This window comes from Taeniopygia guttata, chromosome 4A, assembly GCF_048771995.1.
Source record: "Taeniopygia guttata chromosome 4A, bTaeGut7.mat, whole genome shotgun sequence".
In the NCBI taxonomy this organism is placed as follows: domain Eukaryota; kingdom Metazoa; phylum Chordata; class Aves; order Passeriformes; family Estrildidae; genus Taeniopygia; species Taeniopygia guttata.
Window position 1 is genome coordinate 8,905,251 of NC_133029.1, and position 26,341 is coordinate 8,931,591.

A 26,341-nucleotide genomic window follows, 5' to 3' on the forward strand; every position below is an offset into this window, starting at 1 on the left:
TTGAAGCCACTTAGAAAACTCAAGGGATTTTAATGACTGAATGAATAAGGAACTACTTATTATATTTAAGTAGCAAACAAGTATTTTGCTATCAAAGCACAAGCTGAAGAATTTAGAGAAGCCATAAACATTAGTAAGCCCAACATACAGAACTTGGAGTAAGAAGGCATTTTACACACAGGAGTTTATCAACACAAAACTGTTTAATATTTATTAAATGACACAAAATACCTAGATAACAGACTCACTCTCTGAAAGGACATGTATTTACATTATTTACCAACTTAAGAAAGACTCTCTGTACCCATATCAGACTTATGAAACATAAAAAAGGTTTTGCTGCTTTTTGCATCGAAGGATGCAATGGTGATACATGCCCTGTTTGCAAGTCTGCATAAACTATAAGTTTTTGATGCTGTGAAAAAGCACATTTTCATATTCTGGTAGCTGAGGGAAGAGGCTTCTGAAAAGTAACAGGGTTAGTTTTTCCCCCCCACTCCAGACACACTCTCAAGACTGTTATACAAAAAGTATATTACATTTTTGAATGCTGCTGTACTCTTACAATTTTAGTGTAACGTTTCAAAGAAAATGTTCTTCCTACTATATGAGAGCACTAAAAAAAGAGTGGCATTTGAACATTTTTTTAGATGCTTTTTTTTTTTGTTTTAAAAGAAAGCATTAGGGCAAATGATATGTCTAGGAAAAAACGAAAGGCTGACAAAAAAAAAAAAAAAGCTGAGACCAAAATATGAAGAACAGCTAAAACAACTTAACAATTTGCTAGGGTTTTTTTTTTTTTTTTTATTAACTATTTACTTTGGCACCTTTGTGTAAACTATAGAACAAAACAACGTTTACAACACATTTGCAATTACAGCATTTAAACAAAATGGTCACTTTTGAAACCAGCCAAGACAAAAAAATAGTCCATTTATGGGTATAAAGATTAAAAAACCTAAAATATATATATCTAAGAATAAACTGCAATTTCTTATGAACAAGGTGCTATAAACTGCATGCAAGAGTCAAGATTAAAAATGTGTGGCCAAAAAGACAAGCTGTGTTCTAGCCAGATGAGTTGTGGTCCAAGCCCATTTCAGTTTTTTCTTACAGAGATATATATGGCTCAAGAAGCAGGCACATGATCCCAGCAAGAATTTGCGGAGTTGTACGACGACAAATCTTGGCTGCAGCTTTGTCATTAACCAGGAATGAGCGAGACCTTAGCAGAGAGATGAACGAGTTCTTGGGGAAAACCCATGAAGCTACAAGAGAAGCCTTCTCCCCTCCCCTCGCTCACTCCTCTCCCGGCCTAGCCAGGGTTCTCAAAGTCCATTCTTTGGGTTGCTTTAACTGGATTGCGCTTAGGGTCTGCCTCAGATTGTGAATTCTGATGAGATTTGAGGACATTTTCTGTATAATATTTTCTGCATTAGACAGGATAAAAATGAAATAAACCTACAGTCCTCTGCAGTTTGACTGAATATGACACTCGTGTAATGAGGGAGGGTTTTACCACAATGGGTGTTCACACATGTAGTGGTATAAGATTTATATGCTACAACAGACTGAATGGAACCAGCTCAGTGCATCAGCTCCTGCACCCAAAGAGTTAAGTCTTATATTTCTTCTCCATGTCTCTTTAAAAGGAATCTTTTATTGGCTGAAGATACAAAACACATACAAGAAAAGGAACATTGAATGCGAAACACATATGTATTTTTTAATGGGGGGAGAAATTCTTTCCTCCCCAGTGGATCTCAATTTGAGCTAATACTTGAAGATTTGCAGGAGGAGTCCTTAAGGTTCTTCCCACATAACTGTACTGTCAGTATTTGTCTCTCAGAGGCAGGGGTGGCCCTGGATGTCTACCAGTGGTTGTGCTGCAATAGTGTCAAGGGGCAAGGTAGATTTTCTGCAGATCACAAAGAGCTTTATGATGGTTAGTTGAGGGTGACTGCAAATAATTTAGTAGGAAAAAAACCACCCACATTTGTTTCATCTGTCAGCTGAGGACTGCATACAAAAGAGCCTGAGAGAAAACATGGCTGGAGAATATATGGAATTAAACAGTAGATAAAAAAAAGCACTAAGGATGGGATGTGTCAGATAGAAAACACACACACACTCTCACACATGCACACCCCTGAATGTGGGATCACAGTGATAGAAGTTATAGTCATAGAGAGCTAAGTTACACTGCCATTAAACAAAAGTAACATCTTGGTTTCAAGAGATATCTGGTATTCTCCAGGACTATCAGTGCCTGAAAGAGGATGAGGTTTTTCATTGTGCTCTGCAACACAGCTGATCATAGGTATAAAGCCTGGCTGGGTAAGGAAGAACTGGTACGTGGAGGAGTTCCTTTTCTGCTGACACCTTTTTTTTTCCATATATTCCTGGCACATGCTGCTATAAGCAATAAAAAACGTGTTTTGTTGAAACAAAGCTCTACATTCAAGTGACTTACTCTCCCATGTCTTATAAAGATGCAAAGAATGCTCTCTGGTCATCTAAGAAAATATATTTTAGATGCCTTGTAGCAATACTTAACTTACTATATGAGAGGTAGGCTTCTGGGTTCTAGGAGGCCTGCTAGGCTCTAGGGCTGAGTTCTTAAAGCTTTAAGTTAAAGCAATCCAAAGCAGGGCAGTCTTAGAAGAACTGCCCTGTCTAAACCTTGAGGTTAGTTCAAGTTTAGAATGCTGCAAAGCAAAACAAGTATTAAAATCCACTTGCAAATTTTGTTCTTACAGCTTTACCACAATAACAGTGTGGCTTTTTATCTGTTAATAGATTCTCTTTATTCTAGAGTATTGCTGCCAAGAGGTGAAGGCCTCCTACCCATGACTAGTAAAAACTGTCACTTCTTCCATTATGGCTGTTTTATGCTTAAAATTCCCAAAGGTGAACACCAAGTTTCATAGGCAAGCCATATAAATCTAATCTGAACTTGTTTTGTTGTAGCAGTTATTTAAGAATGGTGTTTGTATATACAGTATATATGCCCACACTGCAAACTTTATACATCCTCTTATAATGGCACCATTTTGTCTTAATTGCAACCAAGAATATTTTCCATTAGATCAGCAATAAGCATAGCTTAGCTTATTCCCCATTTTTCCCCCTCAAGAGAAAAAAATCCAAGTGTGGGCATCAACCAGACCGATGGTATGTATAACTGAAATGCATTCTGTACAGTAAATTAAAAGTTTGCATGCAGTTTAAGCATTTTAAAGGCTATTTTCTTATATTAATGAACCTTCTGTTTCCATTTAAAGATGTGAATGATATCTGTCATATATCAAGGGACTCCTCTTCAGACCCAGAGACAAATGGAATCAGAAAGACCAGGTACTTTCTTTCAGCTTTCTGCACATCTTACTAAATAACATGCAAAGAGTTCAACAGCATTCTTCTTAAAATGTAAATATTACTCTTTAAATGGGCATGTTAACCACTGAAAGAAGTCCACTCTACTATACTTTTCCATTACACTGCTTTCATTCAATCATCGGTAGTATAAAAAGTCAATTAACGGGATCAAGAGGCTAGTTTATCCACTGGCAACTGTGTGGGACACCAAGTGTGCAGTAAAACAAAGGCCAACATATGTTTATGCAATATAGTTGTACTGATTTGGGTTTTCTTTATCTCTTTCCATGTAGTCCCTGTCAATCAAGGATTCTATTCTCTTCTTAAGGTCAGCAGGCTGTAAAATAAAGCACATGTCAGCATTATTACTTTGCAGTCAATGCTTGGTTCTTTCTTTCCACTTGAGCCAAATATCTATATTGTTTTGAGATGGCTGAGGAAACAGAAATCCCACTTTAAAAAAGTCCTTTAAAGTATCAGAGCTTCTAAAGTCTGCAATGTATAACTGATAGAAGCAAAAGTTACAAAGTTAGCTCATCACCTACAGCTAAACAAATTTTTACAGAAAGATATTTGCTGCCGTTTGAACTGAACTCTAAAGAAGTGCAGCTTGTGCATCATGTACCAAAGTGTTTCTATTTCTGACTTTTAGCCAGTAAAAGTACAAGTTTTGTTTCCTCTAGAAGCAAATGAGTTGTGCAATAGTTTGTGTGCCCTGTGATTTTGTTGGGTGAGGAACTTTATCAAAATGCCTCATGATAACACGTGAGGAAAACTATTTAAAAGATCTGCTATGATCTTACAGACCTGCAGGCACTCAATGTAGTAGTATAATGGAATTAAATAGCAGGACCTTTTGTTTTACAATTCCACTGGCAGAAAGCATCATATATTTGAATTTCAACAATGCTTCACTGTCTGTTTGAAAACCCATTTCCATTTGTACACAATAAGCCAGTCATTTTATATTGCAACTGTGGGCTTCTTCAGCTTTGAAACATTCACCAATATTTTATTTTTATTCCTATATATGTGTGTATATATATTAACCAGTATAATCCATCCAGAAAAATCACTTTACTTTAAAAGTATTAACCAAGTTAAGATTGTAATGCAAAATTAGTTTTGAGATCTGAAGCATTTTCTCCTTTGCCCAAGAATGCCTTGCCTGAGCACTGCAAACAGTGGAACACAAGCATACAAGGAGAGCCAGCTGCTCCCTTACTGCTAACAAACTCCAGGGCTGAAATCCTTTGGAAATACGTTTTAGTAACAACAACTGGCACTTTCAAAATTCCTGAAAGTATTTGCCCTCTCTAATACTAAAAAGATGCATAATTTAGACAGAAGCAGTGTTCAACTGAGGACAGACAGGGAAGATAAAAAGAACTAATAAAGTTTTAGAAGTAAAAAAACCAGCACAGCACCTTGACTGGGAATTTCAGCTGGTTGTAGACCTCTGACACGAGCAGGTTGTGACTCAGCGTCTTGCGCATCTTCATGATGCGCACAATGGCGGCATCGATCTGGTACTGCCGGTCCTGGAACACCCTCTCTGTAGTGCTTGCCTGCTCCTCCACCTGAAGGACCCATTTACGAGAGTTTGAATGAGAATAACAGCACTGTCAAAACAATTCTGTCTCCCAGACAATTCTCAGTGTAAGACAGTGAAATGCCTGCTGTCAAATATCTGACATAAAGCCTTTGCAAATATGAAGCCTGATTGTCTATTGAAAAACACACTGGTGCAAAGATTTAAAACCTTTGCTCAGATTTTACATTGTGTGGCTGTCAGAAACAAGTCCACAGTGAACTTTCCACGTTCACAAACAGTCAGTAAAGCGCCATGGAACGATAAAGGACAAAAAGAGCATTTCAGAATTGGAACTTCTCTTAACCTTACTTAGAGACATCCAGCATCACTGGTGTCTTAGTACAGAGGCACACATTTAAATCACCACTGTTAGGTATGTGCTGTCATCCAAATTACACATGTAACTCTGACAGAAATATCAGTATGTACATGACAACCAGGAGGAAAAAAGCTTGTAAAAGGGCAGGCAACAAAGTTCTTAACCCAAGGATCTAAACCCCAGAGGATTAAAAAAAATATACCGTTTCTTTCATCTGAATTTGGTTGATTTTTATCCTGAAGAGCTTATGTCTGAAATCATCATTACATGTGAATTTATCACCATCTTCCACATCTTTGCCTTTGGGGCTTTTAGTCAGTACTCTGGCTTTGCCACAAGCCAGAGATTGAAGTGTCCTTCTCAGCTCTCCATCCTCTAAAGCAGAAACAAGTTGTTTAGGTTTTTTTAGTAAGAACACTTGGAAGTACCCGGTTGTTTTCGATACCAACCTATCCCAGTGGCTTGTTTTATCTCCTCTAAACTGAACTCCTCTCCTTCATTAAACATGAGCAGCACCAGTGTCTGGAACAAGGAGACCTGAAGTTCTTTTTTGCCCTGTTACAAGGGAAATAAAAAGACATCACCAGGCTGTTTTTTTCTGGGGGGTGGAGGGAAAGGAATGAGGGGAACATGATTAACAAGTCACTCTTGCATGTCAGTTATTTCACTAACAGGGTGTTATTTTTTTATTCACTTGAGAATATGGAACAACAGAAGTTACTGGTCACTTGTATTTACTATGAAATGCACCACAAGCTTGAGGCCACAAGGCTGGACTATTCTATCCGGGGACAAAATTCACCCAAGATATGCATCAGATGACTCCAGACAAGTCTTAAAGCACTGAGTGCTTAAAATTACAATTTGAAAGTCCTTTAAGTCAAAATCTAACACAAACATTAGTTTAATGAACACAGTATAAGGAACTATAGAATCTTTGAAACAATCAAGTTTGATAATACTTGTTTTACCATTAACTTTTTCTGAAAACTGAAGTAGTAAGCATTTCTATTTCATGAGAAAATCTTGTGTCCATTAATATATGCTGTAGGGGAATAACTGGAAACACTTTCAAAACAGTTGCGTTCTTGTCCAATCCAGAATTTTTATTTATTTCAGTAATGAAACACTTCCTGTGAAGGTACTTAATGCTATCAGATGAAGTAAGGCCATAGAAGAAACCAGCCCCCTTTTTTTCATCCCCACTATAAAAATGAGGGCCATTTTTAATCTGGAGCGAAAACCAGTGGATATTTTCCCCAACAGGCTTTTCTTTCCCCACCAATACAGAAATTGGGTTCATGTCCTTAGACATTAACATATTTGTTTCAGAAACTACCAATTCTGGTAGTTCAGAAACTACCAATATCTGGAAAAGATAGCAGGAGGTTAAAAGTAATTGCAAAAACAGTGTTTAGTTTTCCATTACAGCACAAAAAACCTTCCCCATATATCCCTAAGGTACAATCCAGACTTGGAATCAACAACACAACAGGAGTAATAGGAACAATAGACTCACCTCTTTGAATTCTGCTTTTAGTACACAGTGTCCTAGTGTTGACTGCCACTGAAGTTTCCTACCACTGTGTTTTCCTAAATAAAAGGTCTTGAAAATCTCCTGCAGTTTTACCATCTAAAGAAAGAAAAATCCCAAAACACTGAAACACAATTTCTACTTTAAAAGCATCCCTCCCTCCTCCACAATCAATTAAGCCTGAAATCAAGGCTTCGAATGATAAAGAGAATTGCAAGAAAACAAATTTCATGTTAAAAGGATGAATTTTGCATTTCTCACTCTATGCATATTGAAAACCAAGTGTCAGTGGATCCCAAGCTGCATTTCTGACAGGTCAATACTTGCATAGCCCATGATGTTCATTACCTCTGGGGGCAGGTGGACCTCCATAGGCACATAGGTTGGCCAGTAACCCATAGTCAGAATATTCACTGTTAGTTCAATGTTGCCAGGGACATTCTGATTTTGCATATACTGTAAAGAGAAATAAAATAAATTGAAATAGAGCTATGTTAATTATACTTATTTCAGGTAGAACTGAAAAGTTAGAACAGACATTGCAAGAGCAGAAAAGACAAGTGACCACATGAAATGTTTGTTGTACACACTGCAAGTTACATACAAGAAAATTAAGGTAAGAACAAGCACTTTTCTGAAGTTCAAAAGGCACTTCCATACAGGAAGAAAAGAGCAAATGTAGTGTTTTAGCAGGCTGAGGCGAAGGAATGTGAATGGAGGAAAGAATGTTAAAAATTATTTGTAACCAAAACATCACAAAATCACCAGAACTAAATGTGCAAAAACTTCCACGCCAGGCATCAGAATACAGTGGTGTTAAAAACATCTTAGAGCTGGTGTTAAAATGTTTTGTAAGTCTACAATTCTCTTATTGCTGTGGGTTTTTTGTTTGAAGAAGCGTGTCTCAGTTTTTTTGCTCAGGAAAAAACTTTAATAAATTCAGTAAAATTTTCAAAAGCACAGACAGGACAAACAGAGCTTTCCCTCAGTACCTGTTTGAATTGTATCATTATGTCTTTTGAAAGCTCCATATCTTTAAACATTCCTTCAAGTTTGCTGGTGAAAGCAGCTCCACATTCTATAAAAGAGAAAACATAAATATTAAAAATAATCTGTTTATTTTCAATACATCAGAGTAGTTATTCTAAATGCCAGAATGTACTCCTAAGCAAGATGACCTTTTCCACCAGATTTTCTTACATAAAGACCTGGATTCTAACTAAGGAACAGAATAAGTTTACAACCAAGAAAAAGGAAGATGTTTTGAAGTGGTAGCTATTTTGCAACCCAGTTATTTTTCCACATGGACCTGTTCATTCCTTTGACTATGGTGGCCACTGGTCACTCAGATGATAATTCTAATCCCTATCAGCTGCCTTTCAAACTGTCTCCTGATGGCAGAACAAGATCAAGCTCTAAAAATCTTACCCTTACCACCCAAAGACTCCATCCAGTGAAACAATGAAGACCAGACTAGAGAACAACTAGCTGGCAGTGAATAACAATTGGAACTCATCATTTACTCAGCAGGAACCTCAACTCTATCCCACAGCCAAGATACACTGTGCACTTTTAAGTTCCTGAGTTTTGGTTTTTCCTTTTATAATTACAAAACTAAAACTAAAAGCAAATGAATTTCCTCAAAACCCACCAGTCATTCAGGACCTGCACAGAGGCTTTTGCCCTCATGGAAAGGGAAAATAACAACAACAGCACTTCTGTGAAGGCTTGTTAAAATAACTACTTTAAAAAGAAAGCTGATGGATAGAAATAATAGATAGATATTTACCATGCTTGAGTTTGGAAAGCATAGATTTTTCAGCATCTACTGATGCACTCTTCCCAACTAATAGTCTCTTTGCTAGATCTTTTTTATAAAAGGCCTCAAAGACATCTTTTCCTGTAAGAGATGAGATTTGAAAGTGATCACAAAGCACTGCAGGTTTTAAACAAACATTACCTACAACAGACCCAATTCAAAGCTCTGAAAAACAAAAAGGGCCTTCATATGAAGATTTCCACAGCTTTTGTTATTTGCAATTTGACAGGCACAGTAGTTAAGCAGCACTAAACCAACAAAACACATCCACAGAGAACAAACACCTGAAAATGTAACCAGACTGCAAAAATAATTTCAAGGTACCTTTATGTTACTGGTTAAACAACTGTATCCCCACAAAAAAAACGCAATACTTACCATATATGAATCTAAATATGATCATAATTTTATCCAGCATTTTTTCAAGTTCTTCATCAGTAGCTTCTTTGTTGCCTGCACGAAGCTTTGAATCTACATATTTAGCTAAAAGTGTTGAAGAATAGAGTTTAGCACATGCTAAATACCACAGTGAAACAGAAACTTCTAAATCTAGTGTTATAAAATCTTGAAAATTGAAAGGATCCTGAAATCACTTTCTATCAGCCTCATAACAGCTACCTTGATACACTTCCATAGAGGCTATAAAGTATATAAAAACATTATAGCCTAGTATCTTTTTTCAGATAAGCAATGACTGCATCTTAACTAAAAACATTTTGCCTATGAAAAAAAATCTTGGTTTATACTGTGATCTCAAAGTAAAGTCACTGCTGTTGCAAATTGACATGGCTGTAATAGAAGCAAAAAGATCAGATGAAAATATGCAAATCAGTTATTTAAATGTGCTGACTATACTGCTGAATTTCTCTAGCATATCATAATTTTGTTTTAATTACCAGTTTCAATCAAACTAGATTGTTTGTTTTAATTTCAAATGGGCTGGTAAGCACATCACAATTAGGGAATTAATACAAAAGAAGGAGGGCAGAAAGTATCACTCCACAAACCTAACAGCACATCCAATTGCAAAGCAGGTATTACTGTGTGGGGAATGATTCCAAAGTGCAGAGTACCAGGCATGTAATGCACAAATCTGTAAGCAACATTCTTGGCAAAACAGAGACTCTGTCCCCACACCATGAGAGGTTCAGTGCATCCTCAGCTCTCTTCTCTTCACGTATTAAACCCCTAACAGCTCTGTGCACACGTGCTGGTGGCACAGTTATGTAAGCTTCTGAAAAATTCTCATTATTAGCAGTATTCTCATGTCTGGACATCAGCTAATTGCTGGAATGCCCAAATTCTGATGTTCTGCATTTTTTTATAGCCTAGCTAGTTAAGTGACGACCAGTTTGCTTTTCATGTTTGATGCCACCCTCCCAAACAGTTCCCTTGCATCAGATGGCACAGCAGATCCCCACTCTGATGTGCACTGTGCATGTTATTAACACACAATTCCAGCACATCCCATCTGAAAGTGCATCAGCAACTCAGCACCCAAACTCTCACATGAAAGAAATTGAAGAAAAATACCTATGAGTTCAGCTGGCTTATTTGGTCTTTTGTTAATGAATGTTTCAAAGGCTTCTTTCATGGCATTTACAAACTTCTCATTCTTGAGAAAGCAAACATCGATAATATGGTCAACTTTGTCTTTAAAATCAAGAAGTTCTTGGACCATGGTTTTGTCTTTTTCAGGATTAATTACTATGGTACTACCAAATGCCTGCAAAATAAAACATATCTTTCAATTAGCCTGAATAATTAATTTAAATGACAAGACTTCTAAAATCTTATGTTACCTTTTTAATGTGCTGTTTCTGGTACTCATATTAGTTCCACTAACAACAAAAGTATTACTTGATTTTGTATTGCTGTATTATGAAGTATTTACTATATAGTCATCCCTAGGCTTGCATATTGATTCAAAACCAACTGATGAAAAAGTGAATGGATTCAAAACTTCTGTCTGAAGAAATGAAGTTTTGCATGACAAATTAAGACACCCTTTTTAATCATCTATATCCTCAGGTTTTACACAGGTAATGCTCCCACTAAATTAAGTTTTATTTAATAGTACTCTTATGCCTTTCCAAAGCCTTCCTTCACAACAACCATATTTTCTGTGACATTTCCACTGAGAAATAAAATCATTCATCCTAACTGATATTCAAGTGCTTTTTGAACCTCAGTTGACTGGTAACTTGAATTACCACTCATTCTCACAGGAACTTTTATTAGGAAGAAAACAAACATTCTGCCATTACACAAATAACTACTGCAGAAATACAGTTGTCCCACAAACTAACTATAAGCAAGATTATAAAATCCAAATTTATTTGGAGTTCAATAATTCAACTGAATGTTCACTGTGTTCTTCAATAGAGCTAGAACAGTTACTGTACCTTTCCTGAGATGTTTCAAAAGCTGTCTATTAAATACATGTTTATAAGCAAATATCTTCAATTTTTAGAAAAATGCAATAGTTTACAGAGATGACTCAAGTATCTGTGTATAAGCCCCACTGATACAACAGTGCTATCTGTTCCAGAGTTCTAGGAGCAGTACCTTTATGTATTCAATCCAGTGCTGCAAGAGAACCTGCACTCCACCTCTCACACGACTGAATAACTGATACAGAAGAGACAGGTCTTGAATTCGGTTTTCATCAAGAAGGTGATTTAGACCTGCAAATATGAGAATTTCAACAGAAATTTATACCAGAGTAACCCAAAGAAAGCACAGCTTATTACTACAGTGAGGCCTCTTCAAAACTAGTATTTTTTAATCAAACCATTAGTGGTGTGTTTTGTTTTTTTTTTTTTTTTAAAGTACCTAATTTAACAGTGAAACACAAAATATCTGGCTGAACCCTTAAAAATCTTATTACTGCACATGATTTTATTGCACTTATGATACATGTACTTTACATAACAATCTTATCACAACATCTTTGCTTACTTCTGCTTTACTATCCCCTAAAGATTTGGAAAATTTACACTGATCTGTAGGAAAAGTTCCTTGGCAAGACAGCTCTGAGTCTCAACTCCAGCTGTAAAATAAACCTTACAGATGCCTGAAGGCAATCAGCTTCAAGAAATATCTTCACCATTGTGAAGAAAAACACCACTTTTTAACTTTCTTGAGAAGGTCTGATGCTCTACAGCAAGGTTCTAATAAAGTAGATGGGTAAACATTGATACTCCACTCAATGAAGAGTTTGTTACACATGTGCAGGAAGATGCTCACATACCTGTTTCATTCAGAATCTGGCTACTAAGGACCTGATAATTTATTATTCAACTCTTGCTTCATCTGTTTCTATTTCCAGATTATCTCTGAGATCAACAGAGGGTCACTTGACTCCACAGAGATTATTGTAGAACTGAGGCAATGTATTCCATAGTTCAAATTATACTACATGTTTAAAAGAAGCTGCTTTTTGTCAGCAGCAAGTTACTCAGTATCTCCCTTTTCTGTTACAGCCATAATTCAAAGTGTACTCCTTTCTTTACCTCCAAGTCTTCAAAATGCCACTTAACACATTGAGCTTGAGTCTCCTGTTCTAATTTTCCTTGTGCTTTGCTGTGTTATCAGAAGACACCACAGTGTCCCCTTATCTCCAACCAGGAGAACGGCCAGTGCTATTTTGGGAACTGAGGAGCAAAGGGAGTGAAGGAATGATGCAGCTTGTCCTCCCCCAGCACCCGAATCCATCGCTTTCTTTCAGCACAGGAACTGAAAGCCCCGAAGCAGTAATTAGAAACATTTCTATAAAGAAGAAAGATTACCTTTCTGAAGAATGGCTGTTAAATGTTCACCTAGAAGTTGCTTTTCTACAGTAGCAATTAGTGGCTTCCTACAGAAGAAATGTTTAGAATTACTTTTCCTTTTTCCATTACTGACAGTTTTAAATCCTTCTTTTGAGATTATGTTAATTACATTATCATTGAGAGTGCTCTAATTATGTGTGGCCAAAGACCTAAAATGATTATACACATATTTATCCTTTTTCTCTCCAGTAAACAATTTTTTTTTCCTGTTTGCTTACTGATGATTTTAATTCACACAATAAGCCTCTTGTACATGACCTGTAGGCAGCTGGACAATGATTCCATCAGTGAAGAAGTTGGAGAAAATTCATCAAATAATATGCCTACTCCTGTGTTGTGGAAAGACATTCACGTCTTGGGAGACAAACCAAGGAGAAATAAAACCAGACCTCAAGTCAAGAGGTATTAAAACAAAACAGGGAATTGGCCACTAATACTAGCATGGAAGAAGGAAGCCACTAAACAAGCTAAATGCTTTTAACAGCTGAAAGAGAAAGGAAATCAAAATGTATGACAGTGGCAATAAAACACCTCTTTCTCAGAAAGGTCTTGATATCAGTGACCTGCATTTTCTCTCAGACACAACAGCTGTAGCTTTATGTTAGAAGGCCTCCACCTGACTGTGTTGGAGGAAATCCTGCCTCTAAGTAGAAAAGATTGAAGAATGACATTATTCAATAATTTCCCAGACTCTATATGCAAATATTTTTTGCAAATATTCAGATCCTTTAGCTTTAGAATAATCTATGCTGAGTCTTATCATTTTCAGTAGGACAACAGTCAATTAATTACATTTCAGCAGGAAAGAGACATCTGGGCTGGGAGAAGCAGCCTATTCTTCTTCAAGCAAATACTTCAAGCAAATACTTAACAACATTTATGCCAAAATAACAGTGACTTAGAAGAAAAGGCTATTAGCTGTGTGAGCCAAGACAGTGCTTCATTGTAAATATAGAACTGTAGGAAGTGAAAAGCATTTGATGGTCAGTCAATAACAGGAATAAATTGCAGCTACTTAAACGGCCCTCAACAGGAGAGGAGCCAAACAGCTCATACCACCAGGCAAAGAGAGATTGCACTTACTGTGTGCAATCATAGCACCAGGTTACTCTCATACCACCAGGCAAAGAGAGATTGCACTTACTGTGTGCTCTGATCTAAATAAGTGATTATTCTGTCTGCTTCTTCTTCCAAGCGCTTGTTGACATGGTGAAGATATTCTGGAACCTGAAAATGCCAGAGTAGTTTTGTATGTTAAAGAAAACAAACAACAAGAAGGGAAAAAGAGAGACAGTACAGGTCTGACAGAAGTAGCAGCTCCAGCTTTAAGCAAAAATCATTGGCACAGCGACTGAAGGCAACTGCACGTGCATTCCCTTTTTCAGAATACTATAAAACAAAGGTCACATTTCTGCCTTGTACACTAAGGCAGCAGAACATTTCTACTCCCTGACACGTGCTTTAACATTAGGCACAACAAATATCGTTAAAGATCCGAAATACCTCTCGTTCCTGCATAAGCCTCTGTCCTTCTGCTGCATACAGACGATTAGTCTCTTCCAAGAATCTATGTTCAAAAGAGTCCTGATAGATCTGGGGAAAAACACGACAGGAACCCAGGGTAAAGCTTACTGAGCACTAAGTAAGAATTTCAGGCATTTACCGGTTTAAAGATGAAGCAGGTTTACTCACCTGCAAGTCAGAAAGCATGCTCAGAAGGCTTCGCAGCAAACTCCTGTCGATAGCCTCACCATTTCTTTCCCTCTCGATCAGCAGAAGAATGCCATCAATAGTTTTGTTCTGAACCTTCTGATCACTGATTATGTGAGTTCTGAACAATTCTAGTCCCATATCCCTACACAGAAAGCAAAGACTGCTCAATAAATTGTTAAAGAACAAACTCTAGATATCTCTTATTAAAATATGATCTAAATCTAATAAAGAGGTCAATATCAGCACTCTTCCAATTTCTCATTCCTCTGCCTCCAAATCACTCAAGATGAAGAAATATATGAACACTAGAATAAACCATGACACTGCACCAACATGAAGCTACAAATTTTAAACATCAATGCAGATATTTTTCCTAAATAACTATGTAACTTTTGCAACATCCTTATTTTTCAGTTGGTTGACAGGATGTTGGAACACCAACCATCAAGAGAAAAGAAAAATATCATCCTGGGTTCCAATTCTATGGTTATGGTGTTGGGCAATATTCCTTTTTTTGTCCATCACTTACTCATCTCTAATTCTTAGGCAAGCTTAGAAGAACTCAGTGATGTGACAGACAAGGATGACTGTCCCAGTTAAAGCTTTCCATGAATTTGTAACTATGGGTATGGTCAGTCTTAGGGAAAGTCAGGCCCTGCATCAATCTCTTGCAAAATAATTCAGGTACCAAAGAACATAAGGCATAGAGTAATTATTAATAATATGAGGAGCAGAAGTGAAGTCCAAAAAAGCCTATCTTGCTTTTATTTTAGTAACTCTTTCCAACTTTAAATACTGTGCCTGCTAAGGCAGTTACTGGGCACCCCAAACCCTTGCACTTCAGTTGCTGACCAGACCCCTGCCTTTAACTGTGCAAACTGAAGGCTGATATCTACTTCACTGAAATCTGGGATCATAATTATTCCAGAACAATCCTATAATTTATGGCAAAGAAATTAAAAGTCTTCCTTTGCAAGAAGCACTTGTGCATTCACCATGTAATTTACAGGTCACCATGAGGTTTATTTTGAAAAAAAAAATCCATCTGAAAATCAGCAATTGGAATCAGTTGAAATACACCCCAAAATAATTGTATTTCTGCCCCCCAAATAATTTAATTCTTTGTGCCCTTACCAAATAGATGGCAGCATTGAATTCTGCAGTACATAGGTTCGATCCAAGAACAGAAAGATACTTCTAATCATAATCTGTCACAAGAAGGAATAAAACAGCCAACAATCATTTCACTCTTGAAACTGAAGAGCAACACCAATTATGCTCAACAACAAGAAATCCCACCAATTAGTTTCAGGCAGTTCTTTTTTGGACACTGGTGATTTATTTAACATCTTCTGCCAATCCCTGCAAGGTGATAAATGTGACACTCTGCATAAGAAGAGCTCCTTTAAGAATAGGTATAAAGGAGAAAGGTTTGCATAAAACTGGCAATGAGGAGTTAGGGGGGTGTGTGTGTCCAAGATCAGGCCCATATGCCAAGAAATACACTACAGGCAAATATTTTCAAGGCTTGACTTCTAACTATGTAGATACAGATTTGTGAGCTGTATATAACAAAGAAACCTTACATAAATTTAAGACGTTTCAGAAGGCTGGGAAAAAAACCCCAAAATTAAGCAAAACAGGCTGACAAAGCAACTGGTTTACCTTAAAATTATAAACTTACCATTTGTCTGCAGTGATCTTGCCAACATTTGTCTATTTTCTTCAGAAAAAGGACACTATCCAATGAATCCGTGAAGAAATCATTAAGAAAATCATGATTAATAGATGGTGTAAGCAATGAAATGAACCAACTTTATTATTTTTTAAATACACTTAGAGAGCACAACAAACTCACCTACACTCAGAACCTTGCAACACATTTATTTTTTATTTTTTAATGAGGGTCTTTGTGTTAATAATGAGAAATCAAAATTATCTGAACAAATTAAAAAAAATTATCTAAATAGTTTTGAATATTTAGTTTAATCCCCATCCCTGGGGAATGGAACAAACATACATATTCCCATACCTCAAAAACCAAGAGCTCACCACTATGCTGTAATTTTAGCTCATGCTAAGAGTTAACCTTAAGAAATAAATTCTGTCCTTCAAATATATATTTTATTCAGCTCACTGCATAGTTCTGGTACTAATTAATCTCCACTTCACAGGATGTCAACCTGATGCAATCCTAAACTTCTGAAAATAAAACATCCTGATCCTCAGAACCTGACACGCTGCAACATCACCATTACTTTTCCAAAAAAAACCCAACAACTACTTGTTGGATGACTTTTCACTTTCTCTAAGCCTAGCAGGTTTAATATTAAAAACACTGACATCATACAGGCAATTAAGGCTTTTTAAGCCTTGCTGCAAATCTAACACAAATTTCTGTAAGATGTCAAAGTATTTCAGAAATACCAGTGAAACTTTCTCAGAAATTTTTCAATGGTTACAGGCATAAAGGAACCAGTGGTGTTCTAGGTCCCACAAAGAAATAAAAGCAAAACCAAATACACAAAACCTAGGAATTCAAATTACCATGGCCTAATATCATGAACTAGTCAAAGAAATCCATCACTATATACTTGCATGTGAACAATTTTGGCTTGTCAACACCTAAGAAAAGGATATTCTCTGAATTGGTGAATTTGTGCTTTAATGTGGTCTTCACAGATCTGCCTCAATTGTTTGTACAAATTTGCAGAGATCTTGTAGGAGCAGAGATTTTCAACAGCCTGAAGTAAAGAGAAAGAGAAACAAACAAATCTTGCTATATTCTTACATGTGATTTTACAAGGGAGGACATCCCTTCCCAGACAAGAATTCTGCTTCTCACAGCTTCTACCACACTTAACTGCTGCATGCAAAACACCAGAGCACTGCAATGGTAACAGGAGATAAAGGCAGGCCATGCCCTGAACAGCTCCCAAACTACCAATTTAGCTGGAGTGTCAATCTCTCACATGGAACTGCAGGACTGGCATCTCTAAAAACAAGGATGGTACTTTAATATCTTCCAGTAGATTGCTGGGCTTCATACCTCAAAGCAGTCACTTAAGGTTTTAATTTTATTAACTGCTGTGCTCTGCAAGTTGCACTGATATTAATGGAAAAGCACTGGAAAAGTGCTTTTGGAAAAGATTAATTTCCTTTTGCAGTCCTTTCCTTGATTAAGCTTCCCTCATCCCCAAAAGTACATATATATACATATGTTATCTATCTTATCTATCCATCCACCAACTCCCTGCCTGAATAAGTTTAATTATAATCCTGAATATTAGTAGCATGACTACATTTACAGTGACAATCCCAGACTTCTAGATCTCATCAAGTATTAGAAGAATTACCACTGTGCTCGCAGTAGGAAGTGAAAAGAAGTTTAATGGGGCCATGTCTTGGGGACTGATCAAACAAACAATTATTCTTCAGTTCATTAGTGTATCTCAAGACTTCTAAAATTCATACCTATTGCCCAGAACTCAAAAGCAAATAAACAACTTTAACTCTTTGCAGGCCGATGAAAGACACATTAAGTGATTATTCTGTAAAACACCTGTAGAAGCTAGAGGAGAAACACATTTGATTTTCAATTAATACTTTGGGCTATTATTTACTTATTGCAAAAGACTTCAGTTGCTGGTACAACCAACTCCCTGGGGAAAAAAAAAGGACTGGAAGGTAAAGTTTGTTCCCCAGCACCTGCAGGCAACTATGGAGGGACTGCACAGCTCAAAGAGCACAGAGCAGATCTATGCCATTACACTGAAATTCCCCTAGAATATTTCCCAACAGTCCAAATGGAAGCAGACTTGCTGCAAATCTAACACAATTTTCTGTTTTCAGCAGTCACCACTAAAAGCACAGCAACAATCAAAATAGCTAAATGAGTTCTTTGGTCCATGCCAGGATAGCAACAGGAATCATTCTGAGTGCAAGTGCACTACATCTAATACTGGCTCTAGCACACACAGGAGTTAAAAAAAACCCAACCAAACCTCCATGAAAACCAAAACCCCACAACAAAAGCATCCCACACAATAACTGCAAAACTCCCCAAACCTGCATGAGCTCAGTGTCAGAAGTAAACAGGTATAGCAAGAGAGTGAATGAGCCAATTAACCAAAACAGGTCTGAACGCAGACTGTAAGGAAAGCCAAAATGATCACCCAAGTATACCTATCTTAATATTTGGAAATAGCAACAGCCTCAACACTTAAGAAACACCAAATATAGAATAAAGTGATAGGAAAATGTTTTCTGTAGTTCACAGCTCAGAGGAAGTTATGGGCACTGCTCAACTCTATTCTGCTATTGGACAACCAAGTTCAGGCAGCAAATAATAAACCAGGATATAACCTGATACTTGATTCAGCAGAACAAGGGGGTGGAAAACACTGAGCTTGAAGAGCCTGATTAGAACAAGTGCAGTCTTCCTAGGTTTCTTAATTTCTTCCACTTTGGAGTAGTCAAAGAGAGCTGGGAAGGTGAATGTTTTGGATGGAACTTGCCTGTCACCTGCAGAACCACTGCTACTCTGGCTTCAACCCACCAACTCAGGACAGTGGCAGCCTCTGTCCTGAACTTGTAGTCACCTCATCCCAACACTGTTACAACTGCTGTCGATCAAACAAGTACTGCTGCTCTAAATCCTTAAAAAAAATTACCTTCTGCACTGTAGATGGACAAATGCATACAATTAACTCTTAGCGAAATAAGCATGTATTAACATACACCTACTTTTATGGAGTGTTCATATGAAGCTCAGCTTTTACATTTGTCTATCAGAAATTCTGAAGTGTTAAACACATCTGCTACGACTGGGTGTTTGAACAAAGTACAAAACTTCTGCATCTTTGTTGATGACATGCACATAAATAATTTTTAAGAGATTAACCCCCTACGGCAATATTATGCTTTGCTTAATTACTAGTGCTAGGCAATACTGACTGTATGTAAATGTACCAACACCAATATATGTAAAAATTTTAGGGCCTCTAGTTCACAAAATTATCTTGTTCTGAATTTGTGGAAAAAATGTTTCTTTTCAGGGAATCTGTGCCCTAACGCTGGTGAGAAAATCTGAACAATCCTATTTCCTTTGTGTAACACATAATGCAGTTAGATGTGGTTTTCTGGGTTGTTTTTTTTTTTTTTTTTTTTTTTTCTTTTAACTGCAGCATCCACATCTGGTTTTGTGTGGTAAGGAAAAAGAACTGATGAGAGAAAATCAGAACTTTCTTGAAGCACTTAACTCTGATTAAAAAAAAAAAAAAAAAGGCTATGTATCAGGTACCAAAGACCTAGATCTCTACTTTCAGGTATTAATATAAGGAAAATTATTCTATGAAAGAAGCATTCAATTCTGTACCACTTCAGCCACTCAAGGATGGGAATAATTTTGTTTGCTGAGGACGAACAAAGCAAGTACCAAGCTCGAGCCCTACAAAGAAATAAAGCTTCAAAATATTTGCCCAGTGGGATCTTTCTAGCACAGATAAGAGTTAAAGCAAACACAAGAAGTTTAACACCATTAAAAAAAAAATTATCTTCTTTTGAGGTGTGCAGCAGAACTTTTGCACACTCTTTTCTAATTCCCCTCTATGTTGGATAATGGTACCTGCCAAGGCATATTTGGGATCAGATCCTTTTACCAAGCAGCTGTTCAGAAATGACATTAGTTTAGTTAGCATCTAAAAACACTAGTGATTCCTATTACTATTTTTAAATCAAGACATTTATTTTTAGATTTATATTAAAATAAAAATCATACTTGATTGCACTCTAGTTCACTGAGAAGTACCGAAGTAATAACAATGTCCAATCACTGAGCTTTAAAATAAAAAAAGCTTTTTTTTTTGTTTCCCTATCATAAGTAACATTAAATTAAGCTTGTGGTAAGACCGAGCAGAAATTTAAGCAGCACTGTTAAACAGAAGCAAGTATTTCAATAGAACTCTGTATTTTTGAACAATTTTGGACAGCCTTCAAGCACTTAATTAACAGTTATTTGCACCATTATTCAGTCTACAGTAAGTAGTTTACAATACCACCCAGTGCAATTGGTTGTAATTTGCTATCCTGTCCACCAAGTTTTGCAAAAATAACAACACTATCTATTATTCTGACAAACTGTTAAAAAAGCAGTATTTTTAGTTAATTAATTGAACATTACAAAAAACTACAGTGATCTTAAGAATGCTGTGGACTGCAGAACAGCAATTAATTCTTCCTTAAATCTGTCCCCAAGCCTTGTACAAACAGGATTTTTTCCTCATGTACAAATGCAGCTTTTGTTGAAAAGAGGAGGGCAGGATAAGAAGAGACACTAAAAAGTAATGGTGAGAAGGCTATATACACACACAGAAGAACAAATTAAACAACTAACGAGGTAATAAAGGCTTTAGAAGTAAAGTAAAAAGTTCAAGTGCTTCCTAATACCCAGCTAAGGCAGCACCATTGCTATGCTGCTAAAACCACAAGTGACCTTAGTAGGGAAAAGGTAAGCAGGGGGAAATCTCCCCAGCACACTCAGCTGAAAAAGCAGAAGTGGAGCTTCTAAAAATACATTAGGAAATGCTGTTCAATCTGATCACTTCCTAAAGTATTTAAGAAAACACAATCAGAGCTGTTGCTGGCAATAAAGTTGGATTCTCAATAGTTAGAATAAAAAGAATGCTGCAACGCCTGAAAATTACAATCAAACCAAAATAATACAATTCATGAAGGAAAAATGGTATTCTATTTACCTACTAGAAGTCAATAGAAAGTTTCAGTTTTTAAGTGATTTGTGATACTTGGTTGTGAACAGATACTTTCTTCCGAAAAGAAATTATATTTTAATATAAATCACCTTATTCTTAAACACCAATATTTGGGGATTTCACATTTCTCCTTTAGCAGATAAACACCACAACCCTCTAGACAGAAAAGGGACTATAGCTCCTTGCCTTAGTTAATTCTCATCAACTGCTGCAAGGGAAACCATATTTTGGGTTTTGTTGAGGCAAGTAAAAAGAATATATGAGTTTGATGCTAGGTCTTGTGAAATTTTAACTCATGATTGTAAAATGAAGAAACTATTTGGTGCCAAGTTTTTCAATGACAAAAGAAGCTATCAAGCAAAATGCCATATTCTTACCACCATATCAAGTGTTTTAAGCAAAGAAATCTGAGACAAAACAGAAAAGCCCTAACCCATTATTTTTACTTAATGCACTTACCTGATAGAGCTCTTCTAAATTGTACTTAATTGAAGTACTGTTCTGGATAGCTTCTACAGCTTCTTTCAGTTTTTGCCAGGTTTCATCTGTGTAGTTTTCAGGCAATTTGGGTTTATCTTTAAAATAAATGATACAAAGTTTGAGTATGTATTTAGATAAAGCAGAACCTTTTACAGAAATGAAAAAGATGTAGCTTTGAGGGGAAAGAGGTATGGGCTGATGGTCCAGCTTTTAATTTATACTTACATGGAAAGAAAGAATTTGTGTAAAAGCAGTATCTTATTCACATTTGAAAGAGTAACATACAGAAGAAAGTCAGCATTGCTCTTCATGTACACACCACAGCACTGGTAGCCCAAACAGTACCTGTGGTTTACAAAAATCACAATCCTGCGCCTGAGCAGCTCAAGAAGGGCTAAAACCAGCAAGAATGATCTATACCTTCCTTATACTCTCATTACCAGGACAGCAGAGCCAAAAGAAAGGAACATTAAAGGCAAAAATGATGTATTAAAAGATACACACAACTGTGTACCTCAGTTTTTAATTTACCAATAATTAATTCTACTCCGTATTAACAGTTGGAAAGAACTCCTCAAGAAACACTCATGGAAACACGGTAATTATTGTACAGGCTTTATGGTCCCAAGGAAAACCTTCCGATTTTAAAGGAATCCATTTATGTCTCTCTTGGGTTTGGCCAGAGGATATTTTTTTAGAGTTAAGCGTCTTTTAATGTTCAAACAGCTCCAGATCTGACCCTCTCCATTATTTTTTATGGCTCTTTTCTAGAGATGCTCCTGCTCTGCAGCTACTTTAGCAAGACTAAAGCATTTACAACATGCTAAGATATTCCCCAAGTCACATCCTCAGAATATAAGAACTATTTAAAAGTTCTATGTTCTTGTAACTACCAAAAGTGACCATTTTTTGTTCTAATAAGGACATTCCTAAATGGAGACGACAGAAGAAGAAAATCTGAGGATGAAGATGACATATGCACATCCATGCTACCAACAGGTGAAACTGGCCCAGAGTTTATACTCTATTAAAATTGACTTTTACACACCTAGAAGTAAAAAACAAATTTTAAAACTTTACGATTTCCATAGAAATAATTAACAGAGAGAAGTAATTATTTTGTTCTTCCAAGCATTTCCGTACAATACTGGCAACATCCCAACATAAGCTGCCTAATCTGGATCGAGAGACAACTAACCATGGACTTGCCTATTTTCACTAACTCCTGACTATGCTGCTGAGCAATCAACACCAAGGTTACGGATTTTACGAAGTTATTTAAGTTGTAAAGGGTGTTATTGTTATCACACTAAGAGAAGGCAAATATCTAAATATTATTATTCAGTTTAGCATCTGAGAGTAAATAAAAAGCAAGGCTGTCAGAATACCAAAACATCCTTTTTAAGCAAGTAGCTCAAACACCAATTCAGAAGCAGTGATGATCACAGCACCATGCAATCCATGACATTTAACAGGTATTTTAAACGTGAGAAGTTAACTTCCCTTAAAGATAACAGTGCACAAGGAGCTGAAGAGCAGCCTATAATGCATCATAGCTTGGTATTTTAAAATAATCAGTCAAATTAAATTATGATGCTTTGATGGGTGGAGAACATTTTTGAGAATTGCAACCTTAAAGCAAACAGTTACAGTGTGATCATGAATTCCTGCAAAAACATTACTAATCCTTACCTAATGCAATATGTCTACAGAAGATTTATGTCAATTGTGTATTTCGAAATTAATTTTAATTTCAGTAATATCTTTTACCCCTCCACAAACCAAAACGCGTGAGGAGAAAGAAACAAGCCGGGAAAGCAAGGTAGTGGACTATTTTAGAAGCCAGCAAGAAGCAGGAAATAAAAAAAAGCCCACGATTGCCTCATCTTCATAGGGAAAAAATGGCAGCATTTTAGCTAAGCTTTCTGCCTACCTACTTGTATTTTTGTTTACTAGAAAATAAAGCAGCATCACATCAGAAAATTTTAATTTCTCTACTTCACTTTGGTCTCTACTAACACTACTAAAAAAATCTCAAATGCATGTTTGGAAAGAATTTATAAAATAAAGTAAACTTCTAAAGTAAGAGTAAGCTAAGACAGAGGAAAGATACTAAAATTTAAAATGACAGCTTTCCATTACAAGGAAAAAACTCTGCAAAAATCTGAACTATCTACTTTAAAAGTAAGTGGGGAAACCTGAAAGGAAATCCACCATATTAACCCGATAATCACCTTAGTTTCAACATTTAAAACTAAGCACATGAAGATTATCCTATAAACAGACAACAAGGATAGAGATAAGACATGCAGACTCAAGGCCAATTAAAAAAAAACCCACATTCTATGCAAAGTCTTATCATAAACTAGGCTAAAATATACACTAAGCTCTGAATCAGAATTACTAGAACAGAGGTATGAAATGTTAAAAGTTTAAACAGAGGCGATTTACACACTTAGGCAGTAAAACCTTACACCTAACATACAAACGAAGGCCTTCTCAAGAGAAAGAATGGAGTCTGAAAAATAATTCCAAGCAGCAAAGTGTAGCTCAGGATGTGTACATGACCAGGCAAGCACACATCAGAAATCATGATTCCCCTTTACATAAATATGGAAATATTCAGCACAGAAAAGCAATTCCCGCAAAACCTGGGGCTATTTGGGTTTTCAGGCTGAAAACAAATCGCAAAGTCGAGTGTCAGCTCCCCACAGGTTGTGACAAATTATGGCCTGTTACCTTTAAAGTTCTTGATCACTAATTTCTTGGCAGAGCCAGGTTTACTGTTGGCGAAACTGGAAACAGTAGAGGAGGCAGCTTTGGTCAGGCCATTTGCATGGTGCCCCACAGCCACTGATGAAATTAAAAGGCTTTTATTTTTAAGCTGTTGCTGGTGCTGCTGCTGAGAAGAGGCAGCAGGAGAGGAGGAGGAGGAAGAAGACTCTTCAGCCATCTTCACATCGAGTCCAATAAAATCCACGGAGTCCTCAAAGCGCAGCTTCTTCTGGAGGTGATGGTTGGAGGAAGCAACCCCTGAGGAGGAGCACGAGGAAGTGGTGATGACAGAGGACGATGATGAGGAGGTGTTTTTGGAAGGAGAAGAGGTGCAGGAGGAAATGGAATCAAATTCTTCTTTCTCGGAATTACTGTTGCTGCTGTTATTTAGCTTTCTCTTCTTGCAGGAGGAGCTGCTGCTAGTGTTACCATCAGTGGTAGGTCTGACCTCCTGGGCTGCAGCTGGGGGGTTGGGGGAAGAGAAACCTGTGGGAAACATGAACACACAGAAGTGAACAGGCTGAGGGGCATCAAATCCTTGTGGTGTGACAAAGAGAGGGGGAGAGTTTTAGAGTCAGTCTCTGTTTGCTGTCTCGGGGGTGGGGGGGTCTTTCAACTCCTCCTTCTCATCAGTGAAGTCCTTCCGTATTCCTTCTCCTTCGCGTTCTTCTTTATCGGAGGAATCACTTTATCTCCTCTTCCCCTTTTCTTTATTACTTTGGTTCTTCCCGTAGTTTGTCGCTGCCTTTCTGCTTTTACTCCTTTCCCAGCGCAGCGTTTCCGTTCCTGCCGCCCACCAGTTCCTTTCGATTCTCCTCTCCAGCAGCAGAATTCCTCACGGCTGCCCGCTGCCCCGGCTTCTCCTTGCGCTCCCCTCCTGCTCCGGCCGCCTCTTCTCCGCCGAGCAGCAGCGGGGAGGGCTGAGCGCGGCTCCCTCCGGCCTCGGCTCCAGCCCCTGGCCCCACACGCTCCCGCTCCGCCCGCGGCCGCTCCGCTCGGCCCCGCTCCCCCCTCTCCGCTGTGCCCGCGCTCGCTGAGGGGGGACGGCCGGGCCGGGTTGTTATTGTCACTGCACGGCAGAGGGAGCGCAAAAATGGCGGCGCATCCGCCCGCCGTGCATGACGGGGCGCGGCGCACGGAAGCGCGGCCGGGAAGCGCTGGGACCGCCCCGGGATCCTCCCCAGGATCCTCCCCGGGCTCCTCCTCCTCGGGACCCGCCTCCGGCCCCGCCGGTACCCTCGGCCCCGCCGGAACTGATCGTGGTTCGGTGCCCCCCCCGGGGCGGGAGTGCGGGACCGCGGAGTTCCGCCCCGGGGCCCCGCCCGGCCTCAGGCGGCCTCAGGCGGCCTCAGGCGGCCTCACCCGGCCCGTCCCCGCCGCAGGCTCCGGCCGCGATCTGCTCGTTCCCGGGAGCTCGTTCCGCCGGAGCATGCGGCCTAGGCCCGGGCCTGTTAGCTAAGCCTGCTAGCTTGGTCTGGAAATTATTTTTGTTACACTTATTTATGAATAATTTAGCGTCAACTGTTTGATACGATTTTAATGCATACGACTTCCACTGGCCTACAGTCTATGGTTTGCTTTTGTTTTGTTTATTTTGTAACTTTTAGAAACAAGAACATAAGTCTTGGGCCTTTGGAGTCTCCTTTATGATGTTGGTGGATCTGGTGCCAAAAGGACCGTAAACTCCTGAGGAACGTTGTTAGGGTTCAAACACTGCTGAGAAATGGCTGTGGAAAAAGTAACATACCAAGTGATGAGGTTTTGTTCTGGGAGATTCTCCACAGCCTTCACCGAGAGCATACCTTGTACACCAGGCAGCTCCTCAGGGGAAATCCAGTGGCACTTTTATGTTGGATAGGAAAACAGGGACTTACTTCTCTTGACAGAAACTGGTACATGGAATGTAATGTCACTAAGGCTCTTCTGGAGTATGTTTTATGTCTGAGTCATTGTCAGACAACTCCTGAGGCCTGGAATGTCATGCTAGTGATGTGTAGAAAAGCACTTTTTCCAGTTGAAAAAATCCCAGCAAAACAAACCTTCAGTCTGGCTTTGACTGGCTTTAGAAGAGGTTGTATGGTTCCCAAGGCTACTAAATTGCATTCCAAGTCAGATATAATAGAAAT

At 38.0% G+C, this 26,341-nt stretch overlaps 1 protein-coding gene and 1 long non-coding RNA gene across 4 annotated transcripts; one reads left to right on the forward strand and one right to left on the reverse strand.

Annotated features, from left to right (window-relative positions):
- Positions 1-184: 184 nt before the first annotated feature.
- On the reverse strand, positions 185-25,396 carry CUL4B (cullin 4B). Its single transcript, XM_002196495.7, has 20 exons — positions 24,180-25,396; positions 21,420-21,535; positions 16,831-16,934; positions 15,875-15,944; positions 15,325-15,398; positions 14,170-14,332; positions 13,981-14,070; positions 13,622-13,704; positions 12,436-12,503; positions 11,213-11,331; positions 10,178-10,370; positions 9,023-9,127; positions 8,615-8,725; positions 7,818-7,903; positions 7,174-7,281; positions 6,811-6,924; positions 5,741-5,846; positions 5,494-5,666; positions 4,806-4,958; positions 185-3,715 (listed from the first exon to the last, which is right to left on the reverse strand). Exons 1-20 carry the CDS (start codon positions 24,712-24,714, stop codon positions 3,620-3,622), a joined length of 2,667 nt encoding a protein of 888 aa, XP_002196531.2. The 5' UTR covers positions 24,715-25,396; the 3' UTR covers positions 185-3,619.
- On the forward strand, positions 3,281-13,022 carry LOC121469984 (uncharacterized). 3 transcript variants are annotated; one of them, XR_005980390.2, is made up of 3 exons: positions 3,284-3,357; positions 10,556-10,686; positions 11,196-13,022. It is a non-coding gene; the product is annotated as an uncharacterized lncRNA (long non-coding RNA). The 3 variants fall into 3 exon arrangements; XR_012055994.1 differs by lacking the exons at positions 10,556-10,686; positions 11,196-13,022 and adding an exon at positions 4,537-4,793 and having other exon boundaries at positions 3,281-3,357; XR_012055995.1 differs by lacking the exons at positions 10,556-10,686; positions 11,196-13,022 and adding an exon at positions 7,339-7,649.
- Positions 25,397-26,341: the final 945 nt, after the last annotated feature.

What these genes read in the sequence shown, in the direction of transcription:
- CUL4B (XM_002196495.7), bottom strand. Translation starts at nt 24,714, where the DNA reads ATGTTTCCCACAGGTTTCTCTTCCCCCAACCCCCCAGCTGCAGCCCAG. An exon ending in TAAGCCAGCTGAACTCATAG is followed by an intron (nt 9,128 to 10,177) that starts GTATTTTTCTTC and finishes CAACACTTTTAG; the next exon opens with CTAAATATGTAGATTCAAAG. An exon ending in AGCTGAAATTCCCAGTCAAG is followed by an intron (nt 3,716 to 4,805) that starts GTGCTGTGCTGG and finishes TTTATTTTACAG; the next exon opens with CCTGCTGACCTTAAGAAGAG.